General features: G+C 40.1%; 1 protein-coding gene across 3 annotated transcripts in view; it reads left to right on the forward strand.

Annotated features, from left to right (window-relative positions):
* Positions 1–26,323, forward strand: part of TENM4 (teneurin transmembrane protein 4) — a 348,755-nt gene that overhangs the window by 200,278 nt on the left and 122,154 nt on the right. For 2 of the 3 annotated variants that reach the window (XM_062567394.1, XM_062567392.1), the window contains 2 exons: positions 14,388–14,573; positions 20,953–20,979. In XM_062567394.1, the coding sequence (XP_062423378.1) occupies positions 14,388–14,573; positions 20,953–20,979 (213 nt within the window). The remainder of the gene's footprint in view (positions 1–14,387; positions 14,574–20,952; positions 20,980–26,323) is intronic. The other variant, XM_062567393.1, reaches the window with a different exon arrangement.

Here is a 26,323-nt window from a genome sequence, read left to right on the forward strand (position 1 = left end):
GATTAAAATACAGTGAGCAAGAATTTTAGTACAGCAACACAGCCCAGTGGGGTGGAAGTTCTGTAGAAGGAATTAGAGGGGATGGATTTTATTGTCCTATAAAACAGAAACAAACAGAACGGAAGAATTATTAAGTGAAAGAGTTAAGCGTTTGCATAAATCAGTGTCAGTTCAGCAAAGCAGTTAGGGTTGTGTTATGTCCCGATGAAATCTATAGGACTGTGGCTGCAGGTGCTAGTGCCAAGGGACAGCCCGATGTTTGTAATCCACATTGAGAAGCACATTCTAAGGATGGCCTGGCTATCTTGAAACGGAGAGTAAGCTCTGAGAAGACACCATGCGTTTTCCAGCTCTTAAAACCTTCGAGACTAATATCTATCTGGAAGTTAAGCTGAATTCATTTGGTAGCTATCGGGCAATACAGGAGCAGTTAGGTGAAAGTCTGTGGATATGTGGAAAGTAAAACGAGACTGTGCCTGCACCTTGGGCTCTAAATCTTTCAGGTTAGTGGGTAGGTTTCACCTGCCTTTGATGGCAATCTAAGATAATCGCAGATTGCTGGATAAACCCCTTAGTTTTTCACGAGATAAAAATGTTACAGAGGTTCCTATTTCCTGTTAGTCTCTCTCTTTTTTCATTCCGGTTAGTCTTGTGGTGAAAGACCAGCAGTGCAATTCAGTTTGTTTTGAATTCTGGCCCTGCACTGTATTGTAGAAAGAATTAATGATGTGCCTTTTTTTTTTCTTGATGTGTATATCCACTGCTGGTATGGTTTGAGACAAGGCTGCTGCCACATCATTTCAGATTTTTCACTCTTTAGTAGTTTTTCCTCTTAAACATGCTTCGCTCTTTCATAAAAGGAACAGTTTTTCAGGGTCCCCATTTCCCCAGCATGCGGTTCTTTTTTGATAGATTCCCAAACATAAAATCTTGTTGTGAAGGGTGCAGAGCTAAGTCCGATAATAACCTGTAGTCAGAAGAAAAAGAGGCATTTTGAATCCTCCCTGGAGAGAATAAAACTCCCTCCCTTTTGCATCCCAGTACTACTATTGTACAGACAAATGCAAAAAGGTCCTTATAACCCAGTTCAGTTAAACAGTCCAAGGCAATGCTTAGTGCAAGAAGGATAATTAAGGAACCACTCATCCTAACCCCTTTTTTCTAGAGCCTACAGTCACAGGTCCTCTGGCTTTGGCAGGGCTGCTTTTGGCATGCCAGCTCCCCTCACCTCTTAATGAGCCCTAGCAAAGCCCTAGCAAAGGACCTAGTTCTTCAAGCATGGCAACTAATGAAGTCCTTATAGGGCAGCTCTTAACCTTTTATGGGAAGAAGGAAATGACCTGTGCTGCAAAATGAAACAGAATTTTATGTGTGATAAAATCTCACTCTTAACGTATTTAAACCGAACGAAATTTTTTTAGCTAAGCAATTTAGCAGGAGAGTTGTCCTAGAGAAGAGGAACAACTACAGAGGGCTGCTCAGATCATGGTTAAGTGGAAATCCCTGAAAAAGAGCATAATTAATTCCTCATTGACTCTGCTTCTTCCACATTTGGGTACTTCATGTTACTTTGGAAGAGTCTGGCTTTCAGCTTTTGAGAGATCCTCAGTTCTGCTGAGTAACTGTAGAACACTCTGTTCTGTAATAACTGGAGAAAACTCAACAATAATCATGGTCACAGATTCTTCAGGAAAGAGGGAATTACGGAACTATGCCATATAAAATGAAATTAGAGAATCACTTCTGAGCCTCTGTGCTTTGTTAAAAACAGCCTAGGAGGGACTTCAGACTGCAACGTCTCTGATGTCTCAGCATGTCTCTGATTGCAGACAGGCAATATTCTTGTAAATTAATACATGGCCCATTGAAATCATGGAAGAGTCCCTGTTTAGTGTGGTTCTAGTTGGTTCAAGTCCACTGAGAAATGATGATTAGATTGAAGATTCTGTATCCACCAATAGTATTATTGAATTATTTGCTGATCTTTTATTAGTTTCAATTTGGTTATCTAAGTTAACAAACGAGAAAGTCTTTCAGATAGCACCCAACAGAGTGCCCCACCACTAAGTTACTTACTTCATTTAAACGGGCAGCTTTTCTGTATTCCAGTTAATAGATAAGGAGACCAAGAAGGATGCACCTGTAAAGAGGAAGGCCAAAGCAAATACATCTTTATTCTCTCAGTGTCTTTTCTCATCAGGAGTTCTGCAGGAGATAACACACACACATGCAGAAACACATATATTTAACCAGACAATGTCATATCCCATTGGTGAAATGTTACCAGGATTAACCAACATGTGTGATAAAAAATGATTCCCTTGGGCTCATTGGTGTCAACCTTAGGAAAAAAAAAATCTCATGTTAAATTCATGTCATGCCCAAGGCCACCAAGATAAAAATTCATCCTTGGAAAATGCTCACATAAGTCCAACTTTAAACTATCATTTTCTTCATTAAGAAGTAAGAATATCTTTCTAAAAGATGGATATTACATCAACTGTCACATAAAATAAGTCTGTACCTCACTACAGAGTAGAGCTGCTCCTCCTGTAATGCCCAAGAGATCACTTGTTTGTCTTTTTTTTTTTTCTTCTTAGCTTCAAAATATACAGGGAAGAGCACTAAACCACAGGGCACAACACCTGAAATTGATAAACAATCATTTATTTTGGATCTTAGTGACAAGAAAAAGATACCAGGCACTGCCAGATTATCAAATGCCACTTCAAGTGATCTTCTTCCAGCTTGTAGCTTGAGCTTACAGCTTTTCTGCTTCAAAAATAGTTGTCTGGAGCAATAGATATTACAGCAGCACAAAGTCTTCAGAGCTAGATTTCAGAAGATATTATCAGAATCTGTTGTGGCTTAACAGTAATATTACAAACCTACTCCTGAAGGCCTTACTTGGTCCTTTAGAACTCACTGAAGGCCAGGAGATAGCTTGTACAGCAGGGATTTCAGAATTATACAACCTTACAGAATTATAATGTGCTGATCTGTGAACTTATGATCTTCCCTATTTTAATTATGTGCAAGAAGTAAGTTTTATCTCTGAAGGAATAAAGTACTTGCAGCCCAGCACTGTTACGCTGGATTATCAGAGGCTTTGCCTAGCTGCTTTGTGAATTTTGAAGGAATAAATGAGTCCAGAGAATCAAAAGTGTTAACATGAAACTATCATAACATAACATAAAGTATTTGATGTGGCTGGGACTGCGAGTAGAGATTTTGGCCTACTCAGTCCCAAGATGAATCCATCCTTTAAAGTCTTTTAAGCATTTTATTAAAGATACAATAAGACTAAAACAGTGAAAACATTTGAAATGAAAGTATTTAGGAAGGCTTTCATTTTAACACCCTTTTACTCTCTTTCTCCTTGATTATAGAAAATGTGTGTAAAAAACCCCTTAGTTTAAAAAATATTAAGTAACTTATTTTGGAGGAGGAAAAAAGTTATAGTTAAGATGGGCTGTAGTTATGGTTGCTGGGAGTCCAATTCTTCAAAAGTCCAAATATCTTTGTGGTCAGAAGAAGAAAAAATACACCAAAGAGGAGGGAAAACCTCCCAATAAGATAGAAAGTACAACTTATGTTTCAATGTGAATTCCTACTTTCAAACTAACAGCTCAGATAATAGACTTAGTGCATTCCACTGGCCAACCAGAGATCCGTCAAGCCTCTGTCAGCTTTGAGATATGTTTAGGATCTCACTTTTAGCCACCTTACTGTTTGCAGCTCACCATGTATGGTGAATGCAGTCTTGGTCAGATATGGAGCTTGAGGGAGAGAATGAAGGAATTGTACACTTGCATTCTAGCTGTCATTTCAAAGTTGGCCAAGACGAGCGAGAATGATGATATCATCAATCTATTTTTGACCATTAGATCACAAAATGTTTGGTCTGATTAGGTCATCTCTCAGACAGAGGACAGCGAAGGTCCAGTGGTGTGACAAGCAATCCCTGTCCTTTCTTAACTTTATATGCATCACCTGGGATGAGTAAAGCTTGTTTCTCTCATATAAGCTGTTCTAGCATCAGTGCCAATTTATGGACCCCCTTAAAAGACAATGGATAGACAATTCAATTCTCTAATTGTTTGCTGCAACAATTAGGACTAATTCCCAAGACACTGATTTTACTTTGACACTCTTCCCAATCTTCAAATGTGGCCTCAGCAGTCATACCGTGATCTCAAAAATTCTTTTTATTGTGGACTTTTTCTGACTGACAACAGCAGTAATGTACCACACTCTGTGGGGTCCATGTTAACTTGGATAATTTGAAGAACAGAATGTTTCACAACATCACAACAAGCTGTTAAATTCCATGGTTTAAACGAGCTACTGTTAAAAGAGTGTGTTTTGAGGATAGTTAAGCAATTTCAATGTTTGCTTGTATTATTGAAAACTTATGCACCCCAGATGACCAAATTTTGGCTCATTCTCTGCCATTGCTTTCAAAAGGAGGAGCCTCACAGTCTTTATGTTTTCTGGCCCCACATCACGCCAGCATAGGGGCTGGTCATAATAGAATATCTATGCAGTAGAATCTCTGTTGCTGCTTTTTTGTAACTCAGTTAAGTCATTTCTTTGACGCAGTAAGTGTAATCTAGCTGTCACTGAGGGACAAAGCTATTAGCCTGCAAGAGTGATGTGAGCAGTGTCTTCATGTTTTTTTGGAGATAAATCCAGGCTCTGTCTTCCCTTGTTTTGATCTGGCCATACACGAACTAACTGAAAATCTGAAACCTTGTGAAGCTGTGTGGAATAGGTCATGCTTATAAAACCAGAGGAATTAGTATGTGTTTCTTCAGGCTCAGGGCTGAACTAAGGCACTTTTTGAACAAAGGTAGTTGATGCCCAATCCATTTGGCCTAACAAAACATTTCACCAACTCACAAAAGACCATGTAGACTTCTTCTTAGTTTTGTGAGCCTAGACCTCTGCTTCTGAATATTTCCTCTGTTATGCAGAATATTGCTGGAATATCAACTTCGTACCTATTTGTAGTCAGATTGTCCCTGTGAGCTATCCTGGTTGTGTTGAATGAAGACTTTTCCCCCGGTACTTCGCTCGTTTAGCTCAGCAAGGGTAGCTGTAGGTACCATGCCATGACTTCTCCAGTTGCATTCAGTCAGTTGCACGCTGTTGTTGGTAGGTAGCTGCTGTGGCTGTGACCCTGCATGCCTTCCTTGCTGGAGCTTGTGTTGATTAGAAAGGGTTATTGGAGGTTTGTAGCTTTCTGACATCAGGTTTCATTCCAGTTTGGAATGGGAGCTGAAATAATATGGAAAATTATCTGGAAATTAGTAAAGTAGAATGATGTCAAAAGGGAGCAAGCAAAAACAACCCGATCTCCTAAGACCAATGTTTTTCATATATTGGATCAGTAGCTTAGATTAAAAGCCAGAAATCCATGTCTGAAGTGGATACTGTGGATTTAATATAGCTTTTCTGCTCCCTTCCAAGGTGCAAGGTGTTCATACTCTAAAAATTATCATCACAATTGGCATTAATGAGCATTCATCTTATGATCTTGATAGAAGAGAGCTTTGGAGAGGACTTGCTTCTTTTCCATAAAGGCAATCCTTCCAGACCGGTGTTTGAGGTTATTAACAGCACTGAAGATACAAGGCTTTTGGAGTTGCCCTTGACACACCCCATGTGTGTGGACAGAGTCATCTAACTTCTGGATATGTCAGCTTAGCACATTTCATTAATATTTTGTCTTCTTTTGAAAAAAGAAGGAGGAAGATGAATAATAATAATAAAAATTGTAAGTTACTGCATAAAATGTAATCTGAAGAAAAAGGAAACCATGTTGGGATTGTCTGTGTAGCAATGCTGAACTCTGAGCAAGGGAATTCCAAACAAATCTAGCTTGTAATTACTTGAGCTCGCACTTTGAAATACTCTGTTGAATTTATTTTAGACAAAACCAATCTGCACTGAATTAGGAAGGAAATGTAGTTGTTACTAAAGACACTAAGCATCAGCAAAACACTTTTCTACTGTTAGGAACTTCATTTAATGCACCAGGTGTTATTCCTTTTCTGGGAAGCTTTAACTGACATCCCAGAAAGCACAGAGACGCAACTAGGCATCAAAGGGAAAAATATAATCCTGCACTTTGGGATATTTATTTTTATTCAAAAAATCTTAACTTCAAGAATGAAGTCTATCAATACGTGGCATTTCATGTCCCGCTATTCAACAGCAAGAGACAGTTTAAGATAAAGTTCAGAATAATAAATAAAGGGAAGATTGACAGGAGTACAAAAGTAAATCACAGCTATAGAAGAGAAGCTTTAGACACAATGTGGTGGTCAGCCCCTAACATTTAAGGCAAGGATGAAAACAGAATATAAATATTGTAGAGAGCAGAGGTTTATAAAAGGCAGCAGACCAGTTTAATGGCGTTAAATTCATCTGGTGGAGTTACAGCATTTCAGTTAGGAGCTGGAAGACCTTCATGCAAATATGAAGCAAACTGAAATTGTACTTAGACATGAGATTTTATTTTAGCAGACAACCCGTTTGTACCTCTGTACATTGTGTAGCTGCATAGATTGGGTAAGAGCTTTGTTCTGTTAGTATGGGAATTGCTAATGACTGTTCCTGTTTTTACTGCTGCTATTTCTGGTGAGAAATCTGGAGGGTCCTATTGTGCTAGGAGCTGCATGTTCACAGAGTAAAAGGTTCAATCTTAGGAGACGGACAAATATCAGTTGAAAGAAATTAACATACCCAACTCATCTGTTGCTCATTTTAAAGGTGGAAGGTGGCTCCCAGCGGATGGGACAGGTCTTTTGGATCTGTTCAGCACCTGGGGCAAGCTCTCTGTGGACATTTCAGCTTCTAGTTAGGCAGCTTAGAGCCCCCTAATTCCTGATTTGAGTGCCAAGAGATAGGTGAGTCCTAGAAAGGGATTTGCAGAAGTCATTCAGCCAAACATAAAGCTGCTTATGCAAGCAAAGAGCTAAATGCCAAGAGGAAGATGGAGAGAAAGGGCTGAAGTGGGATTAATCTTCTGTGTCTAGCTGAGGGGCCAGAGATGGGTGCTTCCTTTGACTTGAGATTTCCAGCCAACCTTTTTGCTGAAGATAGACAGATAAGCTGCCTCAATCACTAAGTCTGTGTCTTAGGAGTAAAAACTCTGTGCTCATCGGTCATGCATATGGTTTATGCTTCCCTTACAGAAACCCAGTCTTTTCTGCAAGGGCAGAGTTGTCCCCTCTGCATTGAAGCTGTCCATGTAGTCCTTCTGCAGAGCCTGGCAAGAATCAGCATTTAGGCTGACTCGGGTATCCTGGTTGGAGTCACACTGTAATGCAAGGCAGGCATTCTCCAATGCAAACCCTCTAGGATACTCCTCCAGGATATGGCAGGTTAAAATTCAGATGTCCTGTGTCACATTCCAAAACTGTCTCTGAAGGTCTGTGCTCTTCCTGATTAGGGGTGATAGGAGAGCTGATGGATTCATTTTCTATCTTTGGTTTTACGAGTAGAGCATCTTTTAATCTAGATTTCCTCATCCACAGAAAGAAAAGAAATAATTGCTACCTTACAGGTGTGTTCAGCCTGCGTAGCTGTATAAAATGCACTGAGATCCTTGAATGAACGGGAAAATGCAGCTCCAGTACCAGCAGTTTAATTATACTCATGTAAGCAAGCAGATTTTATAATTATTGACATAAGTAATAATTGTTACTTATATATTAGTATTATTTACAACATTGATAAATATTTCTGTAAGTAAACAACTTATTTGTATAAAGATGACAATTTAGACAAAACCTGCTTGCACGTGATCTCCGAAGGAAAAAAAGCACATGCCCTTCAATCAGTGACATTAGTAAACAAGTGGCACAACTGTTCTCAAGTAGTAGTTTGGCACGGGATGCTTTTCAAAGGATTTCATGTTACAGCTTTGATACGGGATTGGCAAGGACAGGAATTTTAAATCCTGGCTTTGTCTTGCTCCATAGTTTGAAGGAGTTTTGAACCCTTCCTTATATCATTTTGAAAATGGACCATTTTAAAGGCTAACTGGTTTTGTGCCTTCTTTAGTTCCAGTACAGGAGTTCATATGTCATTACAGAGCTATAGCATCACATAAATGAGAGTTTCCTCACACTGAAAAATGTGTTTTGATATGAATCATGTATTTAACGTTTTGCTGCTATCTAAATCATATGATTATGAACCTTTGGGGTTTTTTTTCATCCAAATCTTTAGATTAGACGTTTTTCCTGAAATACCCCATAACTGGCTCTCTAAAGCAAATGCAGGTTGTGAAAACAAGGCTTAGCTCTTTATCAAACATAGCCATTTAGCTCTGTGTGGTGCCTCCCTCCTGTGCTTCATTTCTGGAAAAATCTTTCTGGTACTGGAAATTGCTTCAGATGAGCCAACTTGAAACTGGAAAATCCCAGTTAAAGGAGATTTTTAATTATTAAATTTTCTATTAATATGTTGAAGGTCAGTGGAACTGCCCCAGTTTTCAGGAAGCTCTGAGCAATTTCACCTGATCTTACATTTTAGCACTAAATCCATATTTATTAAAGGATTTAGCAGGCAGGTCAGAAGCAGCTAAATCTCTGATTCTGCATCACATGAATGCTGAAGTAAAATTTTCATCTGCTTTGCTCTTCTCTAAGCCGGAAAGCTTTAAACTGTTGTCAAGCCAATTTTAGGATTTGGCGAGGTAGGAGCAGGAGTAAACATGTAAAAATGGATTTGCAATAAATTAAGCACAAATTGACATCATTACCCCTCTTTCTCAGTCCAATTTTTTAATGTAATAGGAAAATAATATGAAACTCTGGATTATGCCCCATCCTGTGTCGGAAGCTACCCTGTCTGTTACATCAATTAAAAAGGGTCATGAACAAAGCATTACACTGGTGGCTAGCGTTTGATAGGTTTCTTTTCCCACTTTCCTTCTGAAGTATCAAAGGCAAGATTGCAGACTTGTTCTTCTTCAGGGGACAGATTTGGGTCAGTTTTTAGCAGGATGTGCAAAAAAAGAAAAAGAATCAGGTACAAGGTTTTTATTTGTATGAATAATTGCTTTAGTAGTCTTTTACTTCTGAAGTGCTGCTAATGCACTGTGGCCTCATTACACCTGGCACTGTGCAAACGCAGGACAATAAAGATTATCACTGCTGTGGACAGCTGAGATTCTTAAGGATGAAGCAGAGACAACAGACAGCATCTACCTGATGGAGGTAGAATAAAATTGCAACACAGTTTTGATCAGTGTAATAAGCAGAAGTTAAGGCATATCAGCAGCCACCATCAAGATTTTGATGTATTTCCTGATTGGTTAGGTTTTCTAGGAGAACCTCGTGTGTGCGGCTTTACAGACCAGAGGGAAATCTTTCCCCTAGTTGTGAGGAGGATTTTGAGTAAAAGAACCATTTGTCTGAAACTCTAACTGGCAGGCAATGGAGACTGGCATTGCAGGCTGCTTGCTGGTGGAGATGAGCAGTGACAGAATGGAGCAGGCCTTGAAAGCTATAACATCAATTTCCCTTGGATTATTTGCATGAAAAAATAACCAGAATCCTGTTAGAATGCGGGGAGATCAGTGTACACATTTCTTTGCCATCCCTGAGTGGTAGAGTTGGCCTAAGAGAGGTTGCAGCTTTTCTAAGGATTTGTCTGTGATGCCTCTGAGACCCCCTGGGTGAACCAACCAAAACACAACAATGCCTTGAGTACAGTCCATTTCAGAAGTTGTCCATTAAGAGGTTTTGGGTGAATCATCCTCTGGAGCTACCTGTCTTTCCCCCTTGACCTGTAGAGAGCAACAAGACTCGGTAAAGTGCCACAGTTAAGAGCTTGCATTAAGATAGGGTGGAATCCAGACAGTGGAAGGCACCAAACCTAGATGATCAAATGATGAAGACCCAAATGGTAAATTAAAAATTAACATAAAATTCTACATCCATGGTTTAATGTCCGTCAATGCTACCTGGTGAATTCAAGTGTCAGGGAGCAAAGTACAGGGTATTGCTAATCACCCAGGTATTTTCCACAGAGGTACATGGACTGATTGTTCCTTTTGAAGACAGTGAAATTCATATCCATGCTTAGAATTTGATAGAGTTTGCAAAACTCCAGATTTGGTCAAAAGATCCCCTTCGTTCAAGGAACTACAGACAACTTTGAGAGCTAGATGCTAAAACAAAGTAAAACACTTTTAGGAAAGGGTAGGGGGTGGCTAAGTTATTCATACAGACAGCAAGAGAGATTAAAGATGAAAGAAAATATTTAGCCACCTTTTGGGAACAGCTGATGTGAAAATATTTAACAGGCAGTGCTTTTGTGTGAAATCACAGTGTTCTAACTAAGCTTAAATAAGCAGGAGCAACGCAATGCAGCTGGCCAGAGTCTGAATACAGTAAGAGGAGAATTAAAAGCTTTTCTTCCCCTCATTAAGCCTCAGATGTTAGCTAATCGTTTTCTCTAATTTTAACAACAGAATTGGGAAATGCACAAAAAAAAATGCAACTTACATTAAGAACAGGGATGGCAAATTCTATCCCTAGGACTGAATGAGAAAGTGAAGATTCACCTGCCCTCTTTCATAAATCAGCCTTAGGAGCCTTGAGCTGCCTGAGACGACCTGTATTTAAATGTATTTAAATAAAAACTTAATCTGAAATCCCTTTTGATCGTTTCTTTGAGTGCCACCATAAAGGTAAAGGCCACTCTAGCTATTTAATCGTCCCTTAGAAACCCGTGAGTGTTACAGAGCGCCATGTTATGAAAGGGCCAAGGCATACAGCAAGATATGTGTTGTAAGTTGTACGGTTCATATCTACTCTTAAATTGGCAGCCAAATGGAAGATTTAGTTTTGAGAGTTCCTCGTTCCCTGTCAGGAATAATTAAACTACATTTAAGTAGTTTACTTTGCAAGCGTTTTTCACAGCTGAGATTCATTGTTACAGCTCTTGGAGCCTGAGAATCTAAACCACCATATATATTCATTATATATGATTGTATATTGATAACCTGAAGATTGCAATCCCTTGCCTGGGTGGTGGTATGGCTGGGATCCCAGCTGTGTGGGAGATGAAACTCAGAAATGCTCCCAATATTGCAGTTCTGGATCAGTGTAAGACCTGTTTGTTTTAAATTACAGCCCCTGGGCTGTGTGTGCAAAACTGTTCCTTGGCAGTATATTGTCTGCGAAATATTTCAGTCAAGATGTAAATGTTCCAGTGGGTTTTCCATCCGTTTTCATAGGAAAGACTACACAGAGATTTTGGCTTCAGAAAGTACTTTTTTCTCTTTATCGTTTTTAATGTCAATCCATTATCCTAGTTTCACACCTTTCAATAACTCCAAGGTGGCTTCTGAACATTACTTAAAATAGCTTCCTTTTGTCCCTGATTTTATATCTGTACTACCAACCTGTAGAAATCTGACCTACTATGAGCTGTCATTTGCCTGTCTAATGGACATGACAAAAGATGGAGTCTCAGGACATCTAAGATCTCTTCCTCTGCCTGTCACAGAGTTCAGATATACCTCTCAGCCCATCACTTTGCTTCTGTATGCTTTATTTGCTTTATCTGTGAAAATGGGAGTCAAGCCTAATATCGAAAAATAGCCACTAGTATTCAGACAAACTCATGCTAAAGATAAAGTATTAAGTAGGTAAGTGCTTAAAGTACTCATGTCGAGTTTGCAGTCATAAAGGGCAAAGTCCTCCAGGATGCTGTTTGCCTTCAATCCCTGGGGATGCTGCATCTCTTGGGAATTTCAGAGATTGACAGTTCCTTGTGGAGGTTATTTGGAGCTGGGCTGGAGGATGCTGGTGGTATCACTGCTGTAGAGATGGGCCCTGAAGGTCAAAGCTTGGGAATGGGAGACAGTGAAGACAAGAAGTCACTGGCACAGCATTTTCTGGATTGCTTGGTGGACTGGGAGCACACACAATTATGCACATTTTCAGTATAGTGAAGGATAAAGTTCAGCATGTATGAATAGAGAATGGAAGCCAACAACCAGAAGAGTTGTTGTCCAACACTATAGTAACCCTATGGCAAAAAGACTGCTGAGAAGCTCCAGAAACTAGAACAATGTTTTTCCAGTTCGGGTTAAATGCCATCAGCCTCAGACTTTGTACTCTCTCAAGGCATTTCTTCCTAGCTTGGTGAAAGCTGAGTACCATAAATCTAGCTTTCCATTTTTTTATCTATTATTTATTTTATCCTCCCCAGGCTTTGTTATCAGGTTAGCCAAGGAGAGCCAACTTTTTCTTTTTTTCTTCTGTGCAGCTCTATTCTTACATTAGCTGACTTGTGCATCCAATGTGTTCACATAACATCCTGACCGGCCCACACTTCATTGCGATGTTGTCTGGCAGTTAGAGAGAGGGGCAGAAAATACCCGTGGCTGGTTCTAGCCCGGGCTGTTCCACCAGTCGATTAATTGCCCCATGCCTTAGGTTCATAATGAGCACTGTAGAATGGTATTACCTCCCTCTCATCTAGGAGTTGTGAAAATCCGTGTCTTAGCAGCAGATGCAAAGTAAAAACTTCTGACAGTGGCTCGGGAGCCGCAGAAACAAAAGGAGTCAAGAGTGGAAAATGTTCTACCACCCTATGATGGAGGAAGGAGGAACTAGGTATTGCTTTCCTGTTGCACTTCGAAAATGAGGCATGTTTTAGAAGCACAAACCATCACTGTTATCCTAGTTACCGCTGTCTAGAGGACTCTGTGATTCCCAGGAAAAGGGGACCTGTTCAGCATAAGAGACTGAAGACTTTGCAGCTCTCTCTTATGGCTTGGAACAAAACTTCCCTCGTGGGGTCGGAGCGGATGTTCGAGCCGTGCCGCAGGAGGATGTCAAAGTCCCTGAACAGCCAACGCTTCCTGTTGCTGGCAGTATTAATTAGAAAAAGACTAAAGCAAACTTAAATAAGGCTGAATTTCAGTCAGGTGTGATGTTAATGCAGGCTGAGTAGTTTTGAATTTTTTATGTGCAGCCAGTGACCCGAAGTAAATCTCTTGTATAATACCGATCTCCCCCACCAGCACCCGCCAAGCCTTGAGGCCTAAATTCTACTCCTAATATGCTCAGAGACACAAATAGAGGCCCTGGAGCGTCTGCAGTGTTTGTTCTTTTGGGGGAATAGCCGGGGAAACGGGACAAAACGAGCTCTGCACCCACCCTAGTACCTCTTTTCAGGGCCTGAGCCCAGCCCTGCTCAGACAGGGGCACTTCTGTTCCCACCTCCTCTCCCCGCTCCCCGAAGGCGGCCGCGTCCCTAGCCTACGAAACGGCTCAGTCAGGCGGACGGCGTAAGTGCAAAACCTTCGGGAAAGTCTGACCCAATTTCGATGCACCAGAAATAGGTGCGTTTCGTTTCATCCGTGGTATAATGCCACTTCAGGATTTGTTTTTATTTTTTCCATAGAAACCAGTCCTCTGTGGTAATGGCAGAAACAGGCACTTCAGCACCTGATTTATGAGTACCTGTTGTCCACCAGTTCTCAATTTTTTCCAGACAAATTCGGTGCAGGTGAAAGCATGAAGTCTCCCAAACTCATGCCAAGGGCATGTCAGGTTTTAACCAAAAGCCTGTTATTGGGCTAAAATATTACACATACGTGTGTTGTCTTGCTCACTGGGGCTCATGGGGGCTCGAGAAGGCCAGCACCTCTGAAAAGCCAATGTCCTTTAGCTCTTCTCTTGCTAGGAGGTAAGTGGCAAAATACCTCCTGCTTCCACTAAGTCCAATAAAACTTGGGAGCGAGCACCGTCCTACCAACTCTGGTTCACATAGCTCACAAGCATGCCTGAAAAAGGATTTTTAATGGTGTAGTAAGAGAACAGAGCTATAGCAGATGCCCAGACTCAACTGAACTAGAAATATTCTTTATTAATTTTAAACAGAGAAGGAGGGATTTAATGAATCCCACTCGCAGAACCATGGGTTAACAAGCCATAAACAGACTTTGCCAGCTTTTGACTTTATTGTCAGTGGTTTAGCAGTACGTTGTTTTCGCACTTAACCAGATTTTAATTAAATGTGACTTTTGTTCTGCTTATTGGAAGAGCCTTTCCCCTTGGATTTGGCGATCACAAAAGCTTGAGGAGTGCAGGAGAGCTGGAAAGCAAATAGGAGGATCAATCACAGCGGACCTCTGCAATCCGTGTCCGTCTCTTTTTTGTAATATACTTATTAGATTCTTATTGTCAGAAAGGATTAGTGTTATGAGCTCCAGGAATTCCTTTCATTGCCCCATGAGGCGAGGTAGTGAAGTGTGGCTGCTTTCCTTAACAATAACATTTTGGATTTTCCCCCTTTCTCCCCTTCTCTCCGCCCGTTTCCCCTCCTCTCTCTTTTCTCCTCTCCCACAGAGATTTGCGCGGCGGACTGCGGAGGACACGGCGTTTGCGTCGGAGGCACCTGCCGCTGCGAGGAGGGATGGATGGGCACAGCCTGTGATCAGCGAGCGTGTCACCCACGCTGCAACGAGCACGGGACGTGCCGGGATGGCAAGTGCGAATGCAGCCCGGGTTGGAATGGAGAGCACTGCACTATTGGTAGGGAGAAAGAAAAAACGACTACTCTTAAAAGAATAATTGCTGATCGGGGAGGAGAAAAGGCGCATGCTTAATTGAATACATGTGACCTAGTGTAGCATGAGCACCTTTGTTCTTGGATTTCAAGTTCTGGCATCATACATTTTCATGTGAGAACAAGACAAAATGTCCTTTCATTTGGTGATGACATGGCTGTATATATATATTTATTATGAGACGTGAGGTACACCTATGTGGTGTTTGATCTCATAGAGACAAGCCGTCAAACAGCAGCTAAACTCTTTGAAAAACATCCCACTTCACCTCTCTCAAAAGGTCTTGCTATGACCTTCAAGTCCTCAGCTTTTTCAAAAACATGCGCCTGATTTAAAGTTTTCTTTCACTTAATTTGCTCCATTATTTGCACTACCACTGTGCGTGCTAGTAAAAGAAGAAACTGCAGTCAGAAAAGTTCTAGCTGGGATTTAACTCTATCTTCCTTATCCCTTGCCAGCTCTGCTACCTTTCTAAACAGTTCATTTTTCTCTCTTTGGTTCTGTATTCCTCATGCACCTGACACTTACCTTGAGCTCTTGGTGTCATGTCTATTTTTATAGATGATGCCACCAATATGCTGAAATTATGCAAAGAGGTACAGTTCCCACTTTAAGAAATTTGTGGCCTCATTAATGAACTGGCTCAGGTTTACCCTCCTTTTTCATCTCACTTAACTCCTTGAAGTACTTTGTCTTCTTTTTTTCTGACTGTCATGCATTCAACTACTTTAGTCCCTGTTCTATACTCATCCTATAAAATCTATAGCATTAACAACCTCCAAATACCACTTATACATTAAGAGGAGGCTAAATTAGTGGATCTGGTTCTGCTCTCAGTAATGCCTATGTGGACCTTAAAAAATTCAGTTGGCTTCAGAAGAGTTAATCTGGAGTGAGAACTCTCCTCCAGGCATTTTGTTTTAATCAACTTCTTTTAAAGAGAAGAAAATGTACCTCTGTATTGCTCCTATTGGGAAGTAATGCATATAAATTACACTATATCAAAATTAACCACTAACAATATTTGAGTAGAGGTCTACAGGTTTATAATCCACAGGGATTATCAACTTGGTTAAACATGCAGACATCCACTTTTTTTTGCCTGAACATCAGGCAAAGCACATACAAAGACAGACAGTAAATGAAGCCTGATCACAGTATTTTAATTCCAACATCAAGGTAATGGTACAAACCATATCTGTGGCTCAATTCTACTTATCATTTATTTATGCTAATGTCACCCTACCACATTATGGTCTCCACATGCACCCCCTAATGAAAAATACTCCAAAAACTTGCTGTCTCATTAGACATTACATTCTGCTTTCTCTTCTGTGTTCCTAGCAGCTTTCATTTCTTTTCATGAGCAAGGGATAAAAAAGCCCTCTCTTAAATTACTTTAGAATGAAATGAGAATAGTCCTGTGTTAATTGGAATCTTGTGTTTTTGTAATATTATTTTATAGCCTCGCATTCTAGCACTTTGATTTGGAAAGCAACACAGATTCATGAATGAGTTTTAAAAGAAAAAAAATATTCAGCAAAAGGCCCCAAATTGAGGGGACAATTTTATGTGAAAGTCATTTACACACACGAGAGCCTGATTCCTGTTGTCAGTCCCATTTTATTAGTTCTGCTGCAAAACTAAAATGTCACTAGTTCAATATATGATATTTCAACACACAGCTGATAGTCCCTGCATGTTTTGAACAACAAGCTTTTATCTTTCATTATATATATTCGTTATCCCATTATTTGTGATATTCCTCACTCTAAGTATAGAGAGTCCGTGTTAACATGGGAAAGGCAGGCACTGCAATGCAGTCAGCATCAAGATTTTAATGGTGCACACTATCATTTTGTATGGTACTACCTTCCTATTGCAGTGCTGTCTTGGTTTAGGAATGATTCTTTAATACTTGGAGTGCTGGAGCAATTCTGTTTCTTTTCACTTTCCCCCTCCTCATCTTCTTGCATGGTGATTTAGCAACAAATTTGTACATAGTCTCATGCCTCTGAAGCTGTAAACCGTATTTCCTGCAGAATATTTCATTGATGAATGTGTAGAATGTAAAGGAGATTTGGCAAAGTCATAAATATCCAAGAAAATTGAATAGCTTGAGAAGGAGTAATAAGCTAGTAATATTGGCACAGATGAAAGGACATTAACTTGGAATTACATTAAGTATGTGGAAAGCATTTCCCTTGTCCTTGTGTAATTTCCCTGCATGGCAACTTGTTCTGTTGACAGTAATTCCTTATATGTCTGTGTCATGGCCCGGTTTGCTTTAGCACTGACAAGCATAAAACCCCATTGCTGAAGTGATGCTTTAACAATGTTGCCGTGTGTGCAGGTAACATGAGTAGAAATGGATGATACAAGTAGAGGACACTTCTTCCATTTCCTGTTGAGCATGTCTGAGAGTAAGAAATCCTGTTGTTTTTTAGGTCATGGGAGGCTCTTTCTTATGATATACAAAGGAACTCTGATCCCAGTGGATTAATTTTGTTTGCTCATACAAAGAGTTACATTACCAAATATACTAGCTTGATTGCTCACATTCAGAGATTTCATTAGAGGAACCTCAGTTAATTCCCAACCAGGAAATTGATGCAGAAGCTTGCATTCATCATCCTAATTCAGCAAACTCAGTGCATCCAGGCAAGAGGGTAGAAGAGAAAGTTGATTATATAACTGCAGGAATCCTGAAACCCAGCAGAACGGTTCAATCTATTTTCTCTAATTTCCTAAAGGGAAAAAAAAAAAAAATAACAGCCACAATGCAGGCTCATATGATGGGCTCTACAGTATATTCCAAACTTGTTCCCAGTTAGAAACTTTGCAAGAATTCACCTTTTTTCTGTTGTGCCCTAAAACACACCTGCAACATTCAGGGAGCGTGTTAGGTTTTAGGAGCACTGAGTTTGAATGTGAATTCAGCCCTCTCAGTGTGGGCTCTGAAAGGCCAAATTACAACTCAGCTCTGTAGTAGGCCACCGTATGAGATAGATTGATTCACAGACGGCACCACAGAAAATTTCCTGGATATAATGAATGACTTCAGAAGCAGCACAGGGCTATCACAGCATGGTCTCACATTTCATGCAGCTCGGAGTATGGCCCAGACAGTGTCCCAGGTGCTGTGCCTCCTGCCTCTGAGAGGCAAAGGGAGACTTCGCTGCACCTACATGGGACTTGCACAAAAATTTTGTCTGATATATGGATCTCTATATATGGTATTTTACTAGTAAACGGATCTTGATTCTTTGGTTCAAAATGGGGGTTGTTTAGAAACAGTGGCAGAAAGGGATTTCCTGTATTCATACTTGTAGTAATGCCAGAGATATTAATGATCCTGGAATGGCCTGGACATAAAACTAAGAACATCACTTGATGTTCGGTTGCTACACCTGAATACTACAGGATCTCTTGGGCTGTCGGTTAGCTCTCCAAATACGCAAAGGTCTGTGTAGCAGGACTTTCAGAGCACCTCAGTGCCTAATTCCCATTGATCTTTATAAGAGCTACGTGCTTAACTCCTTTTAAAAATCTGGTCCTGGCATGCACAAGTGATGTATGCAGTAACAAGTGTCTAGACAGACGAGCAGACAGGCCTTCCCATGTGGGCTCCTGCTTATGGCACAGTCAAGCTGTTCTTTGTTTTACTTAGTAAACCTCTGATTTTGAAGAAATCTCCCCTTTAGGTTTGGCTTTCATCAGTGCTCTTGCATAAATAATCACACACGTTCTGAACAGTCTGGGTTGTAATCAGTGCCTCTCGGTTTCTGCTTGAGCAGCTAGAATCCAAACAAGGCACATTACAGAGGGACTCTCTTCTCTTTTCCCAGGCTTTTGAACACATTGAGCCATTTCACTTTCCTGAGCGGTTTGGTCTGCTTGCAGCCCCATGTAAAATAAGGAACCCTCTGCCTACCAATGTGTGGTGAAGGTTCTCACTACCCTTAGCCCAACACAGTAATTAGCTCGCCGCAGCATTCACCCATTTCCACTGCAGACGCTACGCTGTGTTTGACCCTCTGGTATCACCTCATCTGAGTGGGGTTGGTACCTTTGGGCAAGAGAAGGCTGTGGTCATAGTACGCAGTGGAAAACGTGTGCTCGCTGCTTTGTTCCAACAAGATTTTGCATCACGTTGAAGATAATCTGGCCTTAAGTAGTTGGTGGTATATATGACAGTAAATACGTCAAGCGCACATGAAATTCAAAGGCAAACAGGTTTTTTTCCCTGTCTCTGTGGTATAAACTTTTTTTGCCTTCACTGGTTCAGCACTGAGGGGCTACTTTCTCCACTCCCTCAAACTTACGTGTTTTCAGTTGAACTCCAGGGATCTCACTGAGGCTATGTGCACTTCGTCCCATAGGGAAGATTAAAAGAGTACTTAGAAAACGGGAGAGTGTGCTGGGGAAAACATTCTGCCCGGGAGCCTGTCCCCGGCAGCCCTCACTGCTCTCTCCCTTCTCTTTCTCTCTCTCTCTACGTGGACCAAGTGATTGCTCATATGATCATTCCCAGTATATTTAAGACAAAACAAGCTATCTTGAGCAATTGAAATAAGAGGATTTTCAGACTGAAAACAGCTAAAGGATGCTCACATGGGCTTCCCCAATAGCAGATCTGCAGGGAGAGTGTTTTGTGGTGTTGGGGAGGTGACATGGAGCTCTGTGCAGTACCTTTATGTGCAGAAGAGGACACTTTAGAGAAGCTGCCCTTTTTCGGAGCCCCTACACAGCTCCTTAGCCTGCACATGCCTGCAGAGTTTCCACAGGAATGTAAATAGATAAGAAGATGATACAAGAACTATACAGGTTTAGAGAAGAAAGAGCCATGCCACCATGGCATATGTTTGCGGCCCTATGTGGAATATTCCCATAAGGGATCTGCATTATTTTTCCGATTTGCATTTACACATCATTGACGTATGGTTGACATTGGCAACTGCCTCCACTGTCACCAACTGCAAAGTGACTGCTGTCCGAGCTTGCAGTGTAGGGCTGCACTGGAGTTTAAAATCCCAGCGGCATGTTCCCCTGCTTCAGCCACCATCCAAGCAGCTGGCGAAGCTCTGCTTCCTGCATCACTACTGCTACATGGAGGTGACTACTTAATCTCATTTGCTAGCCTTGCAGCTGCCTCATACTCTTTTAGCTGTGATCCCCTTGGCCCTCTCAGCTTACTTGCAATAGTACTTTGACTTATGCATTAGACTCACAAGATGGGAAAAAAATTCTTACAAGGTTGGTGACCTCCCAGGTGGGCAGTCTCCGTGAACAAACCTGAAACCAAAAACTCTTCGTAAAGATACAAGGATACTACTGAGAGAGAGAGAGATTGCAGGGAGCATATGAGCTTTACCTGAACCACGGAAATAACATTTAATAAGATTTACTTGATAACAGAAATTGGAGCAAGGTGCTGGGGGCAGGGAATGAAAGAAAGAAAAGCCAAGACTCAGAGCCTCTTATTTAATACAGATCAGCTGCTGGTAGGAGAGAGAGTGCCAACTACTGGTTAGACAGGCCTCTCCTGTTCTGCTTGAATCTTTGCCACCAACTTTCTATTTGACCCCAGAAAATCAAATAGAAGGTGGTTTTCCAAATTAGTATTCCATGGGAATTGGGCACATGACCGCTCCTTCTACATTTATAACCTTCTTCTGTTTGGTTTAGCCCTCCTTGGAATGAGTATATTAACACTTATCTGTCTGGTAGAGCTGCCATGAGGTTAATTTAATATTTGTGAAGCAGTTTGATCTTGGGCTAGAGGATGCTGTACAAATGCAATGTGTTGCCATTAAGAAGATCCAGGGTAAAAAGCCTCTCTCAGTGTGGTAAGGCCACAGGAGAACTGTGCATCTTTGTTCAGAAAAATATAAGACTATCTAGTGAGGTGGAGCACTTTTAAATGACTCTGTTTTTCCTGTTGAAAAGAAAAGCACTTGGTAAAACAGAGGTAGACTGTAGCAAATGAGCAGAGCCTTACAATAGTCTGCCACACACACATATATATATATTTATACATATATATGCACATATATATATAAACACATACATAAATATATATATATATTAAACTTTCCTGTTTCTCTTCGTGATCTTAATGAGCAAAGATATCTGGTTGTCTAAACGTAGCCTTCTTGAGCTCTTTGACTGAGGAGGGCTGTGCTCCACCCTTCTTCCTTTTTTATCTCTCCTCATAATCAAAGTTTCTCTTTTCATATCACAACAAACTCTCCTTTGCCTTTCTAGCACCTGCACAGTCTCGTAGTAAGCCGCAATGCACTTATTCAATCCTACCTTAAATGTCCTGTCTTTTATCTCCCAAGCTCACTATCTGGATAAGGTAGTGAAAGGTATGCTCTTCCTTCCTATTTTTCCTATTGTCTTTGTGGGTTTTTTTAAAATGCACCGTGAACATGCTGTGTTGAGGTTGCATCTCTTCCTCATTGTCACCAAAGTGCTCCCTAATGTCTGGAAGGGTGAACTTTCCAGTCATTTAGGTAGGAAATACCTCTGTAAGTGCTGTGATCCTGTGTTAACATCGTATCAGTGTTCCTACCCTTCCTTTTGACCCTGCCCTCCCCTCCAAACCACCTCTCATCCTCACCCCTCCTACTCAGGTAAGAAAAGTCAGGAGGAAAAAAGTGTCTGTGAATACAGGTGTCCTACACAGCAACGTATTTTAATTAAATGTGTACAATTCATTTTGTAACAAGCAGGTGAGTGTACTTTCTGTGAAGTCTCTGTGTTTTTATCCATGACTGCTAAGTCTTAAATGGGATCTTTGTGTGATGCTATTTTTATTTATATGTATATAGAAATGTTGCAACCTCAAGCCGTGCCTCTGGTTGTATAAATCAGCAATTTCTATTGAAATTTGTGATGTTATATTAACTTACAGTACGAAGAAATCTGACCCTATGTTCCTGTTTGTAAATGTAAAATAAGTCTAGAACCCAGGTCTTTTCTTCTCCTGAGAAGCTGAACTGTTATGGATTAGAGCTAATCTGATATCTTAAAACATTCTCAGTTGTTTCTTAGCCAGAGCTGTATGCTAAATTAGTTTATGACTTTTAAGTAGAAACATTGATGACAGTTCCTGAATGCACATTAGTTCTATAAAAATATTGAAATAGTACACATCTCCTAGATAAATACAGTGATCCGACAATGAATATGATTGAGTTGGACACAAATATCCTTCTACATGGTTGATTTGACACTAACAATAACACAGTGCTTATACCACACAGCATCATGTGTTTGCTGATTAAACAAACCAAAAAAATCATGTAGAATAAATCTGTTTCTTCCATACAGTTTACCCTGCTTTTCAAGGTTGTGAGCAATCACAAATAGCAACGGTGAGAGGCTTATGGAGAGGGGCAGATATACCAAAAAATTTGGCTAGTGAATGATTAAATTGAAGTCTCTACCTTATAGGGCTCTTAGGGTTTGACAAGAAACGTGGTTGTGTTGTCCTACTGACTTCACTTCTCTAAATGAGCTTACACTCTAACACGTCTCTCCTGTTTCCATTGATGCTTATAGGCAAGTTGAGGTACAATTGCAAATAGGAAAAAGCTTTGAATAACAAATATGAATGATAATGAAATGTCCACAATGTAAATAAGGAGATTTTGGAGAGTAATGCAGCAGTAAGTGGCAACTGTCCTTGAACTCCTGCTTGTGGATTGACTGTTCAGTGGTAGTTAGATTTCTTTCATTGCTTAGAGTCACTAAAACATCCTTGACTTTATTTTAAAGTAGGAGGAAAAATGATATCCTCCTTCTTAGATAAGAAAAAGAGGCCACTTTTTATATTAGGGAGTCTTAAAAGAAGATCCAGGTCAGCACCAGAGAGTGCGATCAGAACGTCCTGTTAATCTTCCACCTCTTAGTGTTTTGCATTTCAAAAATCTAGGACTCTTTTCTTTCATCTCAACTTGCACTGGAGAAGGTGGGATCAAAAGGTACCAGATAAGAACCAAGTGGATAGAGAAGATGACAGATCAGCCTGTATGGCTTGTGTCCAAGGACCTGCAGTACTGATTAGCCCATTCTGTGGCCCAATTTATTTTAATAAGTCTTCTCAAGCTATGACTTGTCCTCTGGATAGCCTCTGGACTCACTTTAATGCCCAAGAATAAAGGCACATTATATTTAATGAGTATTGCAGTGGATAACAGGTTAAGCAACATGCTAAGAATAAACCATTGTCTCAATGCTTGGCCTCTTTTGCGAAGATTAGCAATAACTGAAATATTAAAAGTACATGTTTTTTACTTGGCTAACTGCAGAACAGGCATTTTTTCAGAGCTAAATTACTCATGCCTTTTTGGCTTTCTTAATTATTAACATCTTTCTGGTTGAAATCCCATCCTAGTAATCCTGTCACCCCTTGTCAGGGGTGAGCCTGATTTACTGCTGAGTCTTCGTATAGCTTTATACGAAACCAGTAAGGCAGACAAGATGTAGAACTGTTTCTAAGTTGGAGGGCAAGTTTTAAGAGCAAACATTAACATGATTAAACCAAAAAATCCAACTGGAATTGGAAGGGAGTCTCCAAGGCTGAGCCTGCTTAACAGTGGTAACGTTTGAAATAAAAAGAGGTGCATGTTGTTTCAAATGCGCTAACTTTAAAGAGAGTTCCTATATCTAGAATGCCATTGGAATTGACAGTATGTCAGCAGAATTAATTTCTATCATTGGTTATCAAGTTCCATGCTAAAAAAAAAAAAAATCTTTAGTAAGGCATGTAAATAGCTAGTCTGAAATGTGAAGATACTGAACAGCCACCTCCATTTCAATACACTTAATACACTTATTTATAGGATCACTTCTTTGGGCTACTCCTGGAGTTTAAGAATGAGTGAGAACCCAAGATCTAACTGCAGCCAATTCCATCATTTGTACACTCACAAGTAATGGGAGCTCTGGCAAGTGACTTTTTAATTTTCATCTTACAGGGACCGTTTGATTGGAGGTTTCTTCCTTTCCACCGTCACAAAATGTCATGGTGGTAGTTTAAGATCTGAGTATTTTCAGAGCACTCTACCATGCTCTCATAGCCTGCAGGGATCAGATGATGCTTTTTGGTCCTTTCCTTTAGCCCTACAGAACTTCTACAAGTCACTTAATGATTATTTTTCTTTTAAGCTACAGGTGTTTGCATCTGTTTGTGTTGCATTCAGCCATGTCCTACATGTTTCAGAGCTCAACCACTGTCTATTAGGACTTGTGAGAACAACCATCAGGAAAGACAAGAGAAAGAAACATATTTATTCTCTGTCAGTACTTTGCAATCAGAACTAGGAAAGTCTAGCAGTCTGGCAGTGAGGCTTAGCTTGAAGAAAATTCCCATTGAACATTGTTTATAATTGGACTAATTAGAGAAGGCTTTAAGTGTACAGATCATTAAGAACAGATTATTTTACCACCAATCTTAAAATGTGAAGACAATTTCTTACTCTGGTGAATTTCTTCTTTGACTCTGCTCTTCTTTTGTCTAGTCAAAAATAATCCTTTTTTTTTTTTTTTGGGGGGGGGGGAGTGATTTCCTGGTCTATATTGACTCTTACATGCCGCACCTGATGTCTTCGTGAGTGTCCTGCTGTATCATCATCCTTCAGCAGCACTTTCATGTGCTTCAGTTAGAAAATCACATAAAGGATTGCGTGCCCCCCCCCCCCCAAAAAAAACCCCTCTATTCATGTATTTAATTCTTTCAAATACCCAAATACAATTAACAAACACAAACAGAAATAATGGATCACAATGACTCTAGCTATGAGAAGTCAGAGCTGGAAGAATATGGTGGTAAATCTGTGAAGATTAAGCCACCCTGGTGTGCTGATATTCAGAAGCACTTCAGAAACTGGATGATCTTTTTGCTTTATTCTCCAGAATTGGAAAGGAAGAGATGAAGTTAATTTGCACAGTCTTTTTGTCAAGTGCTTTGTAGTGCACCATTTGTGGAGTGTGGAATACTATGTGTTCCTACCTCTATATTGTTAATGATAATCAAGTCTTTACGCAATGAACCACCTTAAAAAACAGTAATATTAATAAGTTTATTCTCCTAGATATGTTGGCCTATGCATTTGTGTTCTCCTCTAACATTTTGAAGCTGTGAGTCCTCTAACAGCTGTTGTTTAATTATTTTGCTTTCTGTTAATGATTTGCTTCCTCGTTACTTCTGCACACTGTCTTCTCTCCTACTGGACCCATGATAAAGGGGAGGTTCAATTTAGTTCTCTGCGCTGATAACTTTGCTGTACCTTGTGATGCAATGGTTAATATCTGAAAACTTGTGTGTTCATGAATCTATGAAGAAGATGTTATCTCATTAGGAGACAGTTCTATCTGACTTCTTGGAGGAGATTCATCTCTTTAGGAAACAGAGATGGCTGTCTTTGTGGTGGGATGGGGTAAATTTGCTTTCTAGACTTGAAAGATGCCAAAACAATGGATTATGGTGTTAGAGGTGGGAGTCATCCCACTCTAGGTTATCTACGGTGCAGAAGCTTATGTCTAAACTTGACACCCTGGATCTCCTTAATAGTCAGGAAGAGCAATAGGCACTTTGAGGGCATAATCTTATGAGATATTCTTGCTCTTCTTTCCTTCCTGTCCTTCTGGATGGTGCTTTTTCTCTGTCTGTCTACCTTCCGAGATACTTGACTTAGTTTCTCTGGGTCCAGATAAAGAAGGTTTGGAGGCAATCATGAAAGTCCATTAGGATAGTCTAAGACATTTCATATAGACAAGTAATTACACTCAAAATTCAAGAACATAGGAATGAAATGGATTTCTTTGTTTACAGTCCGGTATTCTACTGTCAAGGGAACCACACTGTGTAAAATCTTACCTAAATTGACCAATCTCTATGAAAAAATCAGTGAGGCTGCTTCTTCTTAATACTCATACTAGGAGGCTATTCCAAGACTTTATTCCTTTGATCCTGAGAATTTTTTTCTTTCCACTTTCCAGCCAAAATTTATTATGGTTGCTTTATGTCCATTTGTTCTTATGCCAGGATTATTCTCTTTGGCTTAAATAGCTGTTTTCCCTTCTCACTGTTTAATTGCTTCATGAATTTGTGGAAAACAATCACGGTCTTTTCAGCCTTTTTGGTACTAGAGTAGGCAAATCAAGCTCTTTTCAATTCCTAACATACAGAAGGTTTCCTCATCCTAATTATATCAGCCAGTTTCTGTTACTTCAGATTCCATCCTTCCTAAGCTTGGGAGAGTAGAGCATATGCAGTATTTCTATGAGCTCCTTATTTGTACAGTTTTACTAATTTTTCCTTAAACCTAGTGGAGACTCTTCACATAAGGCATTTCAAGTTCGCTTACTTTTTTCAGTTTTACAGCTAGTGATCAATCAGCACGATATATTTTCTGCTTAATAATGTTAGAACTTTGCTTTTGAGATCCTTGTTCTGAAAGTTAAGAAGTGAACAATATGTTTTAAAGGTAAAAAAATTTAAATGGAATCCCTCTTTCCCTCTGAATTTCCATCATATGAAACGTTATAGCACTAACGTAAATCATTTCCAGGGTTTGGACCTGTTCCTGCATGGCTTGGAACTGATCCCAGGAGTCTTTTGTCTTTAGCTCCCAGAAAAAGCTTCCAAAACCCATTGGTAAAAGTATCAATCCCCTTTTTATTTTCTTCCCTTTGCAGAAGACA

This window comes from Rhea pennata, chromosome 1 (assembly GCF_028389875.1).
Source record: "Rhea pennata isolate bPtePen1 chromosome 1, bPtePen1.pri, whole genome shotgun sequence".
NCBI lineage: Eukaryota > Metazoa > Chordata > Aves > Rheiformes > Rheidae > Rhea > Rhea pennata.